Source organism: Chaetura pelagica, unplaced genomic scaffold (genome assembly GCF_000747805.2).
Source record: "Chaetura pelagica isolate M959 unplaced genomic scaffold, ChaPel_1.0 scaffold76, whole genome shotgun sequence".
NCBI lineage: Eukaryota > Metazoa > Chordata > Aves > Apodiformes > Apodidae > Chaetura > Chaetura pelagica.
The window spans coordinates 9514126-9530073 of record NW_009970723.1 but is presented as its reverse complement, the minus strand read 5'-3'; the positions used below and the strand labels follow the sequence as shown (position 1 = coordinate 9530073).

The following is a 15948-nucleotide window of genomic DNA, read 5'->3' as shown; positions in this document are numbered from 1 at the left end:
AAAAAGAAAGAAAACACTACAGAAAACACTAAAACACATCCTCCCTTTCCTGCCCTCCCTTACAAAATTCTCACATATGCCACTTTTTAATACATAGTCTTAACTTGCCCCTACATACTGTGTGAAACACAAACCAAAGTGACCAAATGTAGATCAATTTCAGTTAATTATTCTTTTTCTAGAAGTTTACTAAAAGCTTCAAAGTTGTTAGAAGATGGACATAAAGCATCAAGAAACATTGTCATGTTCTTTTGTGTCAGTCTGCTTCAGCCATCTTTAAAAAAAACAAACACCACAAACCAAAACACAGGTTAAAAAGAAATCATGGGAAAACTTTTCTTCCCTCTTTTAATTATATCCTTGGGACATCAGTTAAAAAATCTGAACAAACAACCAAAACTCAAATTTTTAATTTATTGTATTGTGTCCAGTTCTGGGCTCCCCAGTTCAAGAGAGACAGGGATTTACTTGAGGGAGTCCAAGGTGAGCTACAAGGATGATTAAGGGGCTGGAACACCTGTCCTATGAGGAAAGGCTGAGAGACCTGGGGCTGCTCAGTCTAGAGGAGAGAAGACTGAGGGGGGGATCTTATTAATGTCTATAAATATCTGAAGGGTGGGTGTTAGGAAGGAAGGGCCAATCTCTTTTCAGTCATGCCCTGTCATAGACAAGGGGCAATAGCTGCAAAATAGGGCACAGGAAACTCCACCTCAACATGAGGAAGTTCTTAACTTAAGTGTTAAGGAGCACTGGAACAGGCTGCCCAGAGAGACTGTGGAGTCTCCTTCTCTGGAGATTTTCAGGACCCACCTGGATGCATTTCTGAGTGCCCTGCCATAGATTCTGTGGTGGTCCTGGTCTGGCAGGGGAGCTGGACTCAATGATCTCCAGAGGTCCCTTCCAATCCCTAACATTCTGTGATTCTGTGAACAGTTTCAAATTCCCAGCTAAATATTCCAGAGATGAACCCAACCCTAAGTGTCAGTAAACAGTAACAACGGATCTAAATAAGAAACTTTGTCCAAAAAGGGAAGTTGTTTAGTATTCAAGATTTTACGTTAATTTCTTCTACTAAATACTTTCACTTACTACTTATTTTGTTTAATAAACAGGTTAAATCTTTGGGTGGAAAAAGATGCATTTGCAGTGACAGAAAAAAGGTTGTTTGAAGTTCTGGCAATTATTTTGTAGCTAAACCAAATAAAGGTCAGGGAGGAATGCAGGTGCACGTCTGCATTAGCTAAAAAAAATTAAATAAGTTTTGAAGTAAAATATTGTACTAAGTAGAGATGCCACAAACAGAAAGTACACAAGACTACAAGAAACAAATCCATATTTCTGTATTCACAGGCAACTACTGAATTCCATTAAATTAAGAAACTGAAATAAAAGACCCTACCTCCACTCTTCCTTGCCTGAAAGTAAATCAAAAGCCAATTCTAGCATCCTTCAAGATAGAATTTACAGCATCAAAAGGAAGTTGCTGGAAGGGCAGAAGGGTGTTTTGCTGTTTGCATTACCAGAAAAACCTTTAATACAGCAAAAGATGGATCAAGGGCATCACCAATAGCAAGGACATGAGTAGAGAAGGTGGGCTAATGATTAACATGCTGCATAAAAGCATAAAGAGTATAAAGGCTGTCAAAATTATTATATTGTGGCCTCATTATTTAGCAACCTCTGAAGAATGTTAAAGGATATCAGAAGCTATTTAAAGCAAAACATTAAAACTCAGTAAAGGCATAATAATTTTAACCTTAAAACTACAATTACTGTTAAATCTAAATTTACCATCTTAAGCACTGACTCTAGCATTGACTTCACACCATTATTTTCTCAAAAATAATACAAGCTTTGAAGCAGACTATATGGATAGTCTTTAGTGTTCAGTGTTGCTCTATTCACTGTGAGAGTCTCATTAAGTCTATTTTGTTACTTAAAAACATAACAAGCCTTAATGAGTCTTCAAGATCGTGAAAATTGTCACATACAGATACAGAAGAAAAGATACTGTAGGTAAAATGTCAGAAAAACATTTTCTTGCAGTAATAAACATAGGTACAGAGCCAGATTCAAGAAGTATGCAAAAAAGTTATAGTCTTAACAAATCCATGTATTTTCAGAGCAAGAAACTGTCAGTGACAATATTATAACAATTCCATTTCCATTTTCCTTTACAACAACCAGATTCTTAATTCTGTTATTTTGAATGAAAATGCACGTATCGTTACTATCAAAGGCGTATTCTAATAATGCTTACCAGATGTATTTCCTTCTATTTGATTGCTCATTTTGGAATTCATCACTAAACTCAATGGAAATGTTAGTTAAACATCAGCAAAGAAAACTAATTAAAAATTTACTTTAAAATCCTGTAGACTTTTGTTTAAAAAAACCATAAGGATTAAAATGGATAAAAATTCTGATTAATTTAAAAATGGATCCATAGTTCCTGTATTAGTCGTAACAAAGATAATCGATATAATAGGTCACGGATCGTGACAAGTCCTAACAAAGATAATGCTTTCATTTCTTGCTTAAACATCAGAAGCACCTGAAATAGGCATAACTGATTCCCAAATCTGTTCTTATAAATAGATTTTATTCTCATAGTTTACTGTTTAAGCCCCTTGTCCCACATGAGCCTGACCAGTTGTTCTTTTGTTCTTCCTTTTTTGTTCAGTTTGCCCTCTAATGTTCTCAAAATATACTAAAAAATCTAGTTCAGAAACTTTAAGCTCAAATTCTTATGAAGATTAAAACCTAATGAAAATCTGATAATGTCTACTGAACATACAAGCCCTATGAAGGTGCAAACATAACCATGAGTTCAATAAATTACCTGTTCCTCAGCATGTACAGCTTACAGGTTACTTTAACTTAGTTTTAAACACATTCTATACACAAGGTATTTATACTAGGGGTTCAAATATTCTTTAGTATTTATGCTGCACAACTGTACTTCAGCTTTAAGACACTAAGTTTTTCATACCTTTCATCAGCCTCATGTAAAGCAAACTTAAGCTTTAACCTTAAAAATTCTACACATTTTTAAGTAAATACCATTTATTTATTCCTAGTATAAATGCTAGCAGATGCTGATGACAACAGCTACTATAGCCAGGATAAAGAATTCACCATGTGAGTCACTTTCTCTGGACAGATATTAGTTAATAGGCTTATTTTACTTTCAGTGAAGAGTCTTAACAATTAATTACTCTAAATAACCACACTGGAAACACTACAGATAACTAGCCTTTACTGTCAGCTCTACTGAATTTCTTTCTCATGGACAATACTAAAAAAATACAATTGCTTCCAATTCATATTGATTGAAAATGCACTTTTAACAGATTTGCTGAATGCTGACCTGCCACATCTGCTGAGAAGCACTAACATTAGATCTGGACTTGATATTATTTTTTAAAAAAAACAACTTAAACTAGAGGTTTCCAACTGAAGTTAATCTGTAGTCACACTAATCAAGCTGCAAGTCATGTACACAGAATGCAAAATTCCTCCTGGACCAAGGGTCATTCTTGGTAACTGACAACAGCTCCTTCCAGAAAAGTGCAGTTGAGAAGTGCTCCAAAATGTTCATGCTGAAACTTGATACATTAACATCACTGCAGATTAGAAAATGTTCCACACACGTTCCTAAAGCATATTCATTCCCATACACAAGCATGGCCTACTCAAGCTTTTATGGTAAAAGTTGTGTTAAACTGTGTTATCAATGAAAAAAATCGTTCTCCTGTTAAAAAAGTTAACTCACCCTATAATACTGTTCACAATTTGCTATGATATATTGACATAACTGCTACTTAAACATACACAAAAATACACAGTAAATTAAACCTTCCAAAGTGTCAAATACCTACCTACAATTTAAGCTACAACTTAAAAAAAAAAATAATCTCATTTAGTACTAAGTTCTTTGATGCATTTTCTAGGCCACAGCAGAGAAGTACAGAGTGCTGAAGCAACCCAGCTCACTCAAGACTGATTGTTCACATCTGAGGTAATATCATATAACCACCTCTGCAGAACCCAAGAGGGTGACTGCTTCTGTCTGCTTTTGCACCACTCATTTCACTGGCATAGCTCAGCCATTCAACCAACATATGCTAGCTCTAAATCACATGATGCTGATGTGGCTGAAACTCTCCTGTCCCACACATTGATGGCATCTGTTCAAGCATGCAAACTCAGGTCTTTTCTGTTTTGAAGGACAGTCTGAATTTTCATCTGGCAGTTATATCCAATTACTGACATAACTAATAGTCACAACTGAATGCTACAAAATCAGTTTCATGTGTTTTCAACCTGTTTCTGCTTCTGACCCAGGAAAGAAGCATGCCCCTCAACTGCCCATATGAAACACAATCCACATCCAATCTAAATTGACATTACTCTTGATTTACTATGACTAACCAATAAAAAAGACTGCCAAAATCAAGACCCAAGTGTCAATTTATTGGAAAACTTCCTAGATTTATGATCTAATGTGCAGCCCGTGGATATCTGACACTTTCCTGCCAGCAGGGTCCACTAGCCTCTTACTAGCACAACTACACTGAGCTCCATGATGGCAATGTCTCATGACTCTCAAGCTCACACATCTGTTCTGATTTCTAGTTCTAAGCATTACTTCATTGGATATGTCCTGTAAAAATGTTTCAATCAAAAAAGTAACAAGGACACATAGTTCACCTGATCTTTCATTATATACTTTTAATCCTCTCTTCAGTGAGCAGCAAATCTTAACATCTACTGTCATCACAGTAGGACTTTGATTGTAAAGGCCAGCAATGAATTCTCTTGCTAAAGAACTTTGTACTGTGCAAGAAGCCAGATCTTCACCTACCACACGGCCCATGGATCAACCTGAATTGCTGTCACTCTGGCCAATTAATTGTGATACCATGAAATGAACACAGGATTTTCAAGATTATCCATAGAGCAGACACGAGTAGGTGCACATCCTGGCTCACAATGGAACTTCAAATAACCTTACTGGATGTCTAATGACGAATTTTGTCAGTAAGAGTACAATTGTATGGAATACCACTACATGGCTTTTATTAAGCAGGAGACGTACGCCTTGGAAGGGATACATAATGGAAAAAAATAGAAGTAAAGCTGTAAAAATACAAATACCTTTACAGTAACAAAGGTTTGAGATGAAACCTAAGTAGCAACAACACAAGGCCCGCAGAATCCTCAGTTTTTGTAATGTTAACATTAAAGACATTTTAAAAGTTGAACTAAATTATGTATACAAGCAACCATTTGGCAACTACACAGTGACAAAGTCAAAAGCTAGGAAGTCAGGTAAGAAAACACAAATTGCTGGTGTTCAGATTGCTGGCAAACTATGTTTCTCAGTATCACTGCATAATAGTTAGCCAAAAGGAGGTTAAAACCTAACGTGCAAATCTAATGTAAATTTAACAGATTGTAGAGACATAGTAATTATTTACCTTTATAGTTAAATCTGTGTTGAAATATTAAAAACAGCTAGAATACATGAAAGCTCTTAAGGGTTCATAAAGCCTACAGGAAACATACATATTTATACATATCTGTAGATACAGAGGATATCTGTATTTCCAGTTCTTTAGTGAACTTTCAGTATAGTGAGGGCACATATTAATAAAATAACTATGTCAGGACTGTAATGTACAGCTTTCACAAGTGAAACAAGTGACATAATATCTCTGGGCAGCTGAGTTTCCCAGCATATGATACATGTGATTTCCTTTACCAGTAGAGCAGATTTTAAAATTTTATTAGCTTTTGTCAATAGCTCTTCAATGAAACGCTGAAGGAAAGAGACACAATGTTATCTAGAATTACTTACCAGTTCTTTTTCCAAATTTTTGTTCTGAGAGAGGAGTAACTCAAGAGGAATCAATTAGCTGCTCTTATTCTCTAATAATTAAAGTGCAGGCCAAGAAATCCTAAAAAATAATTTACTCAGCAGGTCCACAACTTGTTCATTCACACACTCAATTCTGACATGACCAGCTATTAGTCAAGTGTGTACTGGTGCTTCCTTGCAGAGAGCAAACCAGCAGCTATTGCTCTGGGTCTCAAAATAGGAAAGAGGAGATTCACTATCAAGGAAACAGACTACTCGAAAATAGACTACTGAACGAAGAAGGTAAATAGAAAGGATGCAGGAATAAACCACGTCATCCCTATTCATAACCTTATCCATTAGTCTTTAGAGTCTCAAAATCTTTCACAGGTGGAGACAGTAACTGAGAACCTTCCCACAGACATGATAAAGGAAAATGAGAGTCTGGAACACTTGCCACACAAAGGGAATTTAGAGAAGACAGGTCAAGAAAAGAAGAAAAGCAACAAAGTAACACATATAACTGGACAAATACCTAGATCAAAACATACAGATGACACACTTCTCTATAAGTCCAGATATCAGATAAATAAAAGGAAGGTTATTCAGAAGCTACATTCTTCACCATTACTTTAACATCTTTTGGAAGTACAATAAAGTGATGTTGTGTAAGTGATACAGGGAAGTATCTTACATTTACATTATTTGATGTGTTACCACAGACATTGTAACCAAAAGAAAAAAAAAAAAAATCAGCTAATTCCTCTCAAGATTTCTCTTTGGCAATAAACATTCTTGTCATTCATTCTAGGCTTTTAACCATACTCTGCTAATTCTTGGTTATTTTTAGACATCCTCCTGAAAGCTTTGAAAGCTGCTTTACAATCTGGCATGCAACACTACATAAAGTAGTTGTAAAACACTGACATTAACATTGTAATTTTGCATCTTGTTGTGCTTTACAAAAACAGAGGACCAGATGTTTTTACTTTTATATTAAAGTAGATTAGCTACACAATTTAAAAGATGTCAAAGACTTATTTAACGAGTGATATTGAGAACATTTCTTTAGGAAAAAGAAAGTGCATTAACTGAAATTACAACAGACATCAATCTAGTAAGTAAACAAAACAGCACTTTTGTAACATTTATGGTTATTTGTTGGAATTTACTGGGCTGATGTTCTGAAATTTTATCTGTTAAAACATGTTAGCAATGTTTATCAACCACTTTAAAAAAATAAATATTACTACAGTATTTAATACACTGTATACATTTTGAGATTATTATATTGAAACTAGAAAAGAAAGCTACTCTACTGATTTATGTCAGAAATAAAGCTGAGATTTTCACTGCTAACTCAAAACATACTACCTGAGGGATTCCATAACAGTTCATAAAATGTCTTTGTTTTAAAAGGTATGGTCTGTGGTATATATTTTCTATGAAGAAATAGAAGAACATATGTAGCATCAGATGTGTGTACTTTAAGAAACTCTGGAATGTGAAATCTAAAAATCCAAATAAAGCAGGTGGTATAATTTGGGGGGGAGGACTGAATGTAAGTTTAATGACATTACCAGGTTATCCTACCAGACTAATTCTCAATCACTGCATGACTTCAATGAAGCTCTCAGTCCTCGTGCTGATTTCGATTTAGTTCAAGTGCTATTTGATGCGTTTCATCTGGAGTTTTATTCACTTCAAACTACACTTCATTTAACCAGGCTGCTGCTTTACTCATTTGTTTTTCTATTTTATCACCCAAAATTAGTGCTGCTTAGTTTAGATAAATTGTGGGAATAGATTAACTTTATATAATTATTTCACACTGTTAATAAATAAATAAGCTTTAGAAGATTATCATATCACTGAAAAAACAGAGAAAGGTCTTTAAATTATTTTAAAATACACTAGACCACAACAAGTGTTGGTCTTAAAAGATCCACTATTAAATGCTGATTTTGATAACAAAAATGATTGGTTATTTAAGGAAGGACCACTCCCCTGCTTCCACTCCCCAGAACTACTGGTTGTTTTTATATTTCTATACTATTAGACTAACATACTCTATTTTCCAGCTGGGCATGCACCATAATGAAATGCATTTTTAAAAGAGAGAAAGGCAAGAAAGTAAGGAAGACAGAAAGCATGAGAGAGAAGCAGAGAATGCACAAGAGCCCAAATGCCCAGGCGAGACCGTGCACTGGCGAGAGCAAGTGTGACGGTAGGAGCGCCAGGGCGCCGGTGGAGAAGAACCAGAAAGCAAGTGTGAGCCAGCAAGAGATCAAGTACCGTAAGAACAAGCCCTCACACAAGACAGTGCAAGTGCACTCATGAGAAAGCACTAGCACCTCTTACCATGAACTTGTCAGATGACAGACTTTTTTAACCATTTTACACCTCTAAAAGATTTTTTTTTCATTTTGCACAACTAACTGTGGGTTTTACAATGTACTCAATAAATTCAAGTTTACCATTAAACACTCATTTCTTTCTACAGTTTACTAGTAAGGATCACTAACGAGAGCTTAGTGCTTAATGTCAGGTCATGTCAGGATAGGCTGTCAATCCTGTCAGAGTAATGAAGTTCTCTGATTAGTGCAGATCATGAGTTATCCTGGTAACAGTTACAATTTTTTAGAAAAATAATGCAACAGAACGACAATTCATTGGAAGTGGTTAGTATGTTCATAAAGTATTGAACATGAGAAAATCAATTAGGCTGCTACCACCTGCTGGTGTGCCAATTATGCTAAAAACCTTTTATATTTAACATGGCATCATGGCTTGTGAGAGAAAAACTAGTATACTCTCCATGTAGCACTACTAACTATCATAGACTAAACATCCACTAAACTTCCACAAACAAATAATTGTTAGGAATTAGTTATAAAACATTATTGAAGCCAAAGTATTTAACACATTAACCTGTCTTCCTGTCATCTTGTCATTTTAGATAAGATTCTTTGTATAGATTTAGTCATAAAGTAGTCTTAGAGACACCTACTGCTCAAAATGAGGGTTAAAGAAAACTAATGTTCTGTCCAAAGTATTGCTAAATGGCATTTTCTTGAAAAAAGTTTTTATAAATACAATTTATTAATATAAAGTATTACACATTGACATCTATTAGCATAAGATTTAACCTGAAGAGCTAATATTAAATATTGGATTTCCATAATATTTAAGTTTTTAAAAACAGATTTTATATAGCTCACGTTATAAAGCACAGAATTGTTTTCAAAACAAAAAAGTGTTTCCATATAAAATCCAAACTACTACCAACAGTTAAAACACTGCCAGCTATAATGAGTACCAGCAATGAAAGTCTTTATGTGGGGTTGGGGTGTTTTGGTGGTTTTCTTTCCCCCCATTCATTGGTTTTCATTTGGTTCAGTTTAAAACAGAAGGAGTTGTCCTGTTCAGTTAAACACATCAAGCTTGCCATCAGTATAACTTCAGCTTTGTAACCACTCGAAGGAAGAATGGAAACTGGTTCACAGAATTCTACAAGGTCCAGAAAAGAGCCATTTAATATGGGCTTGCAGAGTCTGTTCTCTCAACAAAAAGAGGATCTAAATGTTTAGTAATAACCTTAATAAAGAAATGTATTAATAAACAGACTTAATAATAGAATATGATTGAAGAGACGGAGAAGCATAGGGATATATATGGACCTTGGCATTTTGAAACAATTCATTAGAAATGGAAAAGTAGTTGAATACATTACTAAAATACACTATACATCACAGAATCACAGAATCGCAGGGGTTGGAAGGGACCCCGAAAGATCATCTAGTCCAACCCCCCTGCCAGAGTAGGATCACCCAGAGCACATCACACAGGAACGTGTCCAGGCAGGTTTTGAATGTCTCCAGCAAAGGAGACTCCACAGCCTCTCTGGGCAGCCTGTTCCAGGGCTCTGTCACTCTCACAGCAAAGAAGTTTTTTCTGATATTCACATGGAACTTCCTGTGCTCCAGTTTGCCTTCATTTCCCCTTGTCCTGTCACTGGTCATCACTGAAAAAAAGCTTGGCTCCATCGTCCTGACACTCACCCTTTACATATTTGTAAACACTGATGAGGTCGCCCCTCAGTCTCCTCTTCTCCAAGCTAAGAAGACCCAGCTCCCTCAGTCTTTCCTCAGAAGGGAGATGTTCCACTCCATCATCTCTGTGGCTCTGCGCTGGACTCTTTCAAGCAGATCCCTGTCCTTATTGAACTAAGGGGCCCAGAACTGGACACAATATTCCAGACGCAGCCTCACCAAGGCAGGAGAGAGGGGGAGGAGAACCTCTCTTGACCTACTAATCACACCCTTTCTAATGCACCCCAGGATGACATTGGCCTTCTTGGCCACAAGGGCACACTGCTGGCCCATGGTCATCCTCCTGTCCACCAGGACCCCCAGGTCCCTTTCTCCTACTCTGCTCTCCAGCAGGTCAGCCCCCAACCTGAACTGGTACATGGGGTTGTTCTTCCCCAGATGCAAGACTCTACACTTGCCCTTGTGGAATTTCATCAAGTTTCTCCCCGCCCAACTCTCCAGCCTGTCCAGGTCTCACTGAATGACAGCACAGCCTTCTGGTGTGTCAGCCACTCCTCCCGGTTCAGTGTCATCAGCAAACTTGCTGAGGGCACACTCTGTTCCCTCATCCAGGTTGTTGATGAAGGTATTGAACAACACCGGTCCCAGTACTGACCCCTGAGGGACTCCACTAGTCACAGACCTCCAACTAGATTCTGTCCCATTGACCACAACTCTCTGACTTCTTCCTTTCAACCAGTTCATCATCCATCTCACTACCCAATCATCTAGACCACACTTCCTTAGCTTATCTACAAGGATGCCTTGGGAGACAGTGTCAAATGCTTTACAGAAATCAAGATAAACCACATCTATCCACCTAGTCACGTCCTCACACAAGGCTATAAGGTTGGTCAAACATGACTTCCCCTTGGCAAAACCACGTTGACTGCTCTTAATGACCCCCTCATCTTTGATATGCCTAGAGATAGTGACAAGAACAAGTTGTTCCATCACCTTTCCAGGGATGGAGGTGAGGCTGACAGGTCTATAGTTAACTGTGTCCTCCTCCTTGCCCTTTTTATAGACCGGAGGGACATTTGCTATCCTCCAGTTCTCAGGCACCTGTTGCCCACAACTTACCAAAGATGATGGAGAGTGGCCTAGCAATGACCTTCACCAGCTCCCTCAGCAACCACGGGTGTATTCCATCTGGACCCATCAATTTATGGATGTCCAGATTGCTTAACTGATCCCTAACCCAATCCTCATCTACCAAAGCAAACTCCTCCTTTATCCTTACTTCCTTTGGGACTTTCTGGAGCTCCAGGGATCTGAGGCTCCTGGGGAGAGTCTGCAGCAGTGAAGGCAGAGACAAAGAAGGCATTCAGCACCTCTGTCTTCTTTATATCCTCTGCCACCAGGGCACCCACCTCATTCAGCAGTGGGCCTATATTGCCTCTAGTGTTAGTTCTATCTGTTATGTATTTGAAGAAGCCCTTTATATTGTCTTTGAACTCACTAGCAAGGTTTAGTTCCAAGGAGGCCTTAGCTTTCCTAATTGCCTCCCTACATCTTCTAACAACAGCCCTGTATTCCTCTCAAGTGACCAGCCCCTTCTTCCACAATCCATAGATTCTCTTTTTCCACTTGAGTTTGCCCAGCAGTTCCTTGTTTAACCATACATGCTTAATGCTCACCAGTATTTAGGAAACTTGATCAGCTTGCCATAAACAGCAGTACTGAATGAGGGGACAACTGGAACAGGGAAGCAGTACAATCCTTTACTGTCCAAAGAAGTCAGTGCAGCTTGAAAACCAAATATCTGAAACAAATTAAGTTAGTCAAAGTATATACCATCACACAGTTAGATCACTTCCAAGTTACTTTTATAACATAATATACATGTTTCTAAGCATACTCAATAAAAATGAAATAAACTGTGTATTATTTTTAGATCATTCCCTTTCCCCTAAACACAAAAAACACTACAAAAGTCTAGATAAAATCCCAATAGGAATACATATAAAAATATTTTCTTTGCTTAAAAATTGTTAACTACACACTGATTAATTTTTTTTAAATGCTGATTTATCTACTTGAATATTATTCTATAGCCTTTAAATCTGTAGACTGCACATTGTCTTAATATAAAATAAATATAACAACTTTTTGCAATTATAACATTGGCCTAAAAAAAGTGGTATTTAAGGAAATTAAAAGCTTCCCTTCAAATTTTTCTTTTCTTAATATGACTATCTCAAGTAAGGTTCATCACAACTATTTTTTATGATTTTTCCCTGTGCAATACAGAAAACAAATGCTTGTAGAGTTGACTTTAACATTTTGTACCACCATTCACATAACACAACACTTCGGGCTGATATTAGGGCTAGCAAATAAACCCTATAAAAATCAAAATTGCAGTCAACATCTTGCAAATTATCAGAGATGTTAAAAACTTTTTTAATAGAAAAAATCCCCTCAAACTGAAAAACAGAGAGATTATGTCCAATACTGCCAAGCCAATCACTTTAAATGGGACAGAAGATAGTCACCTAGAAAACGGAAGGCTTGCCATGCAATTCTGGGATAGTGTTTGCTTTATGCAGATAGTATTTAATTATTTAAATCTCTATGAAGATAATGTTTGAAAGTGACTGGATAACTGAAAGATTTAGCAAAACAAACTGTATGAGCAGTAAATATTTACATTTTAGTAGCACCCAGAAGGTTTAAACTGTCTGAGTACATTCTAAAATGTTAGAAGGCCTGTTTTAAAAATCCCACACTAAAATCTCAGCAGATGGCAACTGAATAATCTCAAAGCAATTTTCCAGTACCTTCCTAAGCTTGCCCTAACCTCACAATAAGAAGTCACCTCACATAACAGATCTTTAACTAAGAACATTCAAAGGTTTTTCTTCTTATAATGACAAAAAGAATGTTTGGCAATAGTTTTTGATCACGTACTTTTACGATCATGGTTTTGCTCTATCAATACAACTAGAAGTGATTGGTTTTCCTCATAACATCCCTTCAAGTATCTAAGTCTAATTCACTGCGATCCACATATTCTGTAAGCATTATCCTAGAGAAAAAAAGGAAAGGATTCTGTCCAGATTATTCTAACTCAATCTTGCCACAAAGACCTCGGGGCTTCAGTCTGCATAGTTTCCTCATGTGAAGTTCTCTGTTCATGTTACAAAACATTTTGGCTCAGCACTGAAGCAGCAATCCCAAACCACAACATCCTGTGCAACGTGTTTATGTCCTTTCAGATAAGCTGCAAACTTTCTCCCAACAAACCTGCTCACACCTAGGATTATCTATACTTATATTTTTCCTTAGTGCACTGCAATAATAGATCTCAAGCCTTCTTTTACCTTCAGGTAGCAGTGTGAGTAACAGTAATGAAGCAGGTTGTCAGATGGCTGGCTGAGGCTGCTGACCACGTGCACCAGTTGCTCGGCATACATCGGCATCGAGTGCTCCAGGTTAACCTTATCCACCAATATTCGAATGGAAGGTAAAGGCCGCAGGGGCTGGAAGGCTGCAGCATTTAACAGCCCACTTAAGTTCTAGGGAAAAGGTGAAAAACGATGAAATTGTTACACTATCAGATATATTGTCTACCACATTTACATGTTCTTACCTACACACAAGCAAACCTACATATAATAAACTGTTCACAGATACTGTGGCCTTATGGGCATTATAATGCAAATCCTCAAAATTTTCAAAACAATTTCTTAAAGTCTAAAAATTACGTTTCATCTTTTTATACAGAATTGACTTGGGTGTAGGTGGGTGCTGCAGGGGTGGCCTCTGTGAAGGAAGACCAGGGGCTGCCCTGTACCAGGCACAGCTGGTTCCAACTGGTTCCAGTCACTACTGCAACAGCCCAACCCCAGGACACACCTGAGCCCATCAGCCAAGCTCATGGCACCTCTGTGGAAACATACTTAATAAAGGGGAAAAATGCCACACAGGCTGAGAGGACTAAGGGAAAAAAAGTGAGAAACAGCAATGTCAGAGAAGGAGGAGGGCAAGGATTTGGTGCTCTAGGCACTGGAGCAGATGTTGCCCTGCAGCCCATGGAGAAGACCGCTGTCCCATTGAGCAGGGGGAGGGAGTGGCTGGGTAAGCAGCTGGCCAAGGTCAACCCACTACAAGAATGGGCAAAGTCAAAATATTTTGTTCTATAAAATATTTGCTTACATTTTTATCACGCCAAAGCACTATCATCATATTAAACTCATGCTGATCAGACCTTAATACTGTCATACATAATGTTTTCACAGTCAAACCAGACATTTCAGCAAAATAAGACACCATTACAAAAAAGTAAATCATAGAATCATAGAATGGTTTGGGACAGAAGCGACCTTAAAGATCACCTAGTTCCAACTCTCCTGCATGGGCAGGGACACCTCCCCCTAGACCACATTGCTCCAAGACCCATCCAGCCTGCTTTTTGACACTTTCAAGGAGGGGGCATCCACAACTTCCCTGGGCAACTTGTTCCAGTATATCACAACTCTCACAATAAAGAATTTCTTCCTAATCTAAGACTATCTAATCTAAACATATCTAAATACACACCTAAAGTGTGTATGTCACTTCACAAATGAAAATGACTACACAAGCACACTACAAGAAATTACATAAACTAAGACTTTCCATACTGTCATTTTGTGCATACTCAATTTTAAACCACATAAACATGTTGTAAATCAGCACATTCTATAAAAAAAAGCCCAGCGCTCCTCTCATCAGCAGGTATCTACCACATTAATGTAATGTCATTGTGCCTTCCATCATACAATACTATTTCAATCCATCTCTGAAAAACAGAAAGGTAATAAAGTTTTTCAAATGCTTTTCACCCTTCTTACAAAGAAATGCTTCTCAAAGGTCACTTTTGCAACACCTTGACAGTATACAATTTCATCTCCATTTTAGACAAGAAATTTCACTGAAAAGAAAGACTGATAAAAAAATAATTCACTAATTATTGAAGTCAGTTTGAATATCAATTTTTGAGTGTTTAGCATAGCAAAGTACTTCACAAATAGACATCCAACTTCCATTGCTTTAAATGGAACTACAGACACTGAAAAATCCTACAATACATACCACTAAAAAGCTCATCCTCAAGCACAAGGTACCTGTATTTAGCATCCACTTGTGAAAAATACATTGAAAGTGTTTAAAATCAGATTAAAATTCCTAGAAATTGAACTCAATCAAGAATTTCTTTCCTCTTCTTCCAGTCCCTTCCTTTATCTATAAAACACTTTCCAGCCTCTGCCACAAGAGGTAAATCTACTGCAAGTCTTCACTGAACAACACTGATTCATCCCCTACATCCCTTCAGCTTTGTACCCTGAGGAAGGAGTCCTGTAGGAATAATAATGTTCAGTAACAGCCAAAGTCCTGCTGGCATCCTGGCTGGAATAAGTACACACAGAGCTGGCTTACAACATCTATGAAGTCTCTATTGAGCTTATGTACTTAAAGATTTCAGACTTGAGCAAGTTTGGCAAGAGCTGCATGGAAAAATGACAAGAGGTACTCTTCTGATCTACAGGTGCCCATAAAAACTTTAAGTTGGAGCTACTTTTTAATCTTCTTGATTTAAAATCTTTTTTTCTTCCTAATTATTTTTTCCTGTCAGTACATGACACCTTCAGTTACAACATTAGCTAATCACTATACACACCACTCATCTTAGTTATCTGAAGGGAAGGCTTGTGGGCACCAAACTAGCTTGAAACTCAGTAATACATCCAGGACATGGAATAAGAGCACAGTAATAAATGTATATGAAATTAAACATGCTGATTTACAGAACTAAAAAAATATCTGCGAATACATACCTTCTCACCCATGATTATGGGCATCAGGTGGTCTAGTAAATTAAATTCTGCCACAGGGATTATAATTGTACACTTAAGAACAGTGAATGTTGTAAGTCGAGTAGGAATGTACTCCTCCAATAAAGCTATTTCTTCTGAGCTTGGCATAGTTCTATTTCCATCCATAATATCT

General features: G+C 37.3%; 1 protein-coding gene across 2 annotated transcripts in view; it reads right to left on the bottom strand.

Annotated features, from left to right (window-relative positions):
* VPS13B (vacuolar protein sorting 13 homolog B (yeast)) overlaps positions 1-15948 on the bottom strand; it is a 429191-nt gene that overhangs the window by 347820 nt on the left and 65423 nt on the right. For both annotated transcript variants that reach the window (XM_010006448.1, XM_010006447.1), the window contains exons 13-15: positions 15777-15946; positions 13281-13475; positions 11595-11719 (exon numbers count right to left, since the gene is read on the bottom strand). In XM_010006448.1, the coding sequence (XP_010004750.1) occupies positions 11595-11719; positions 13281-13475; positions 15777-15946 (490 nt within the window). The remainder of the gene's footprint in view (positions 1-11594; positions 11720-13280; positions 13476-15776; positions 15947-15948) is intronic.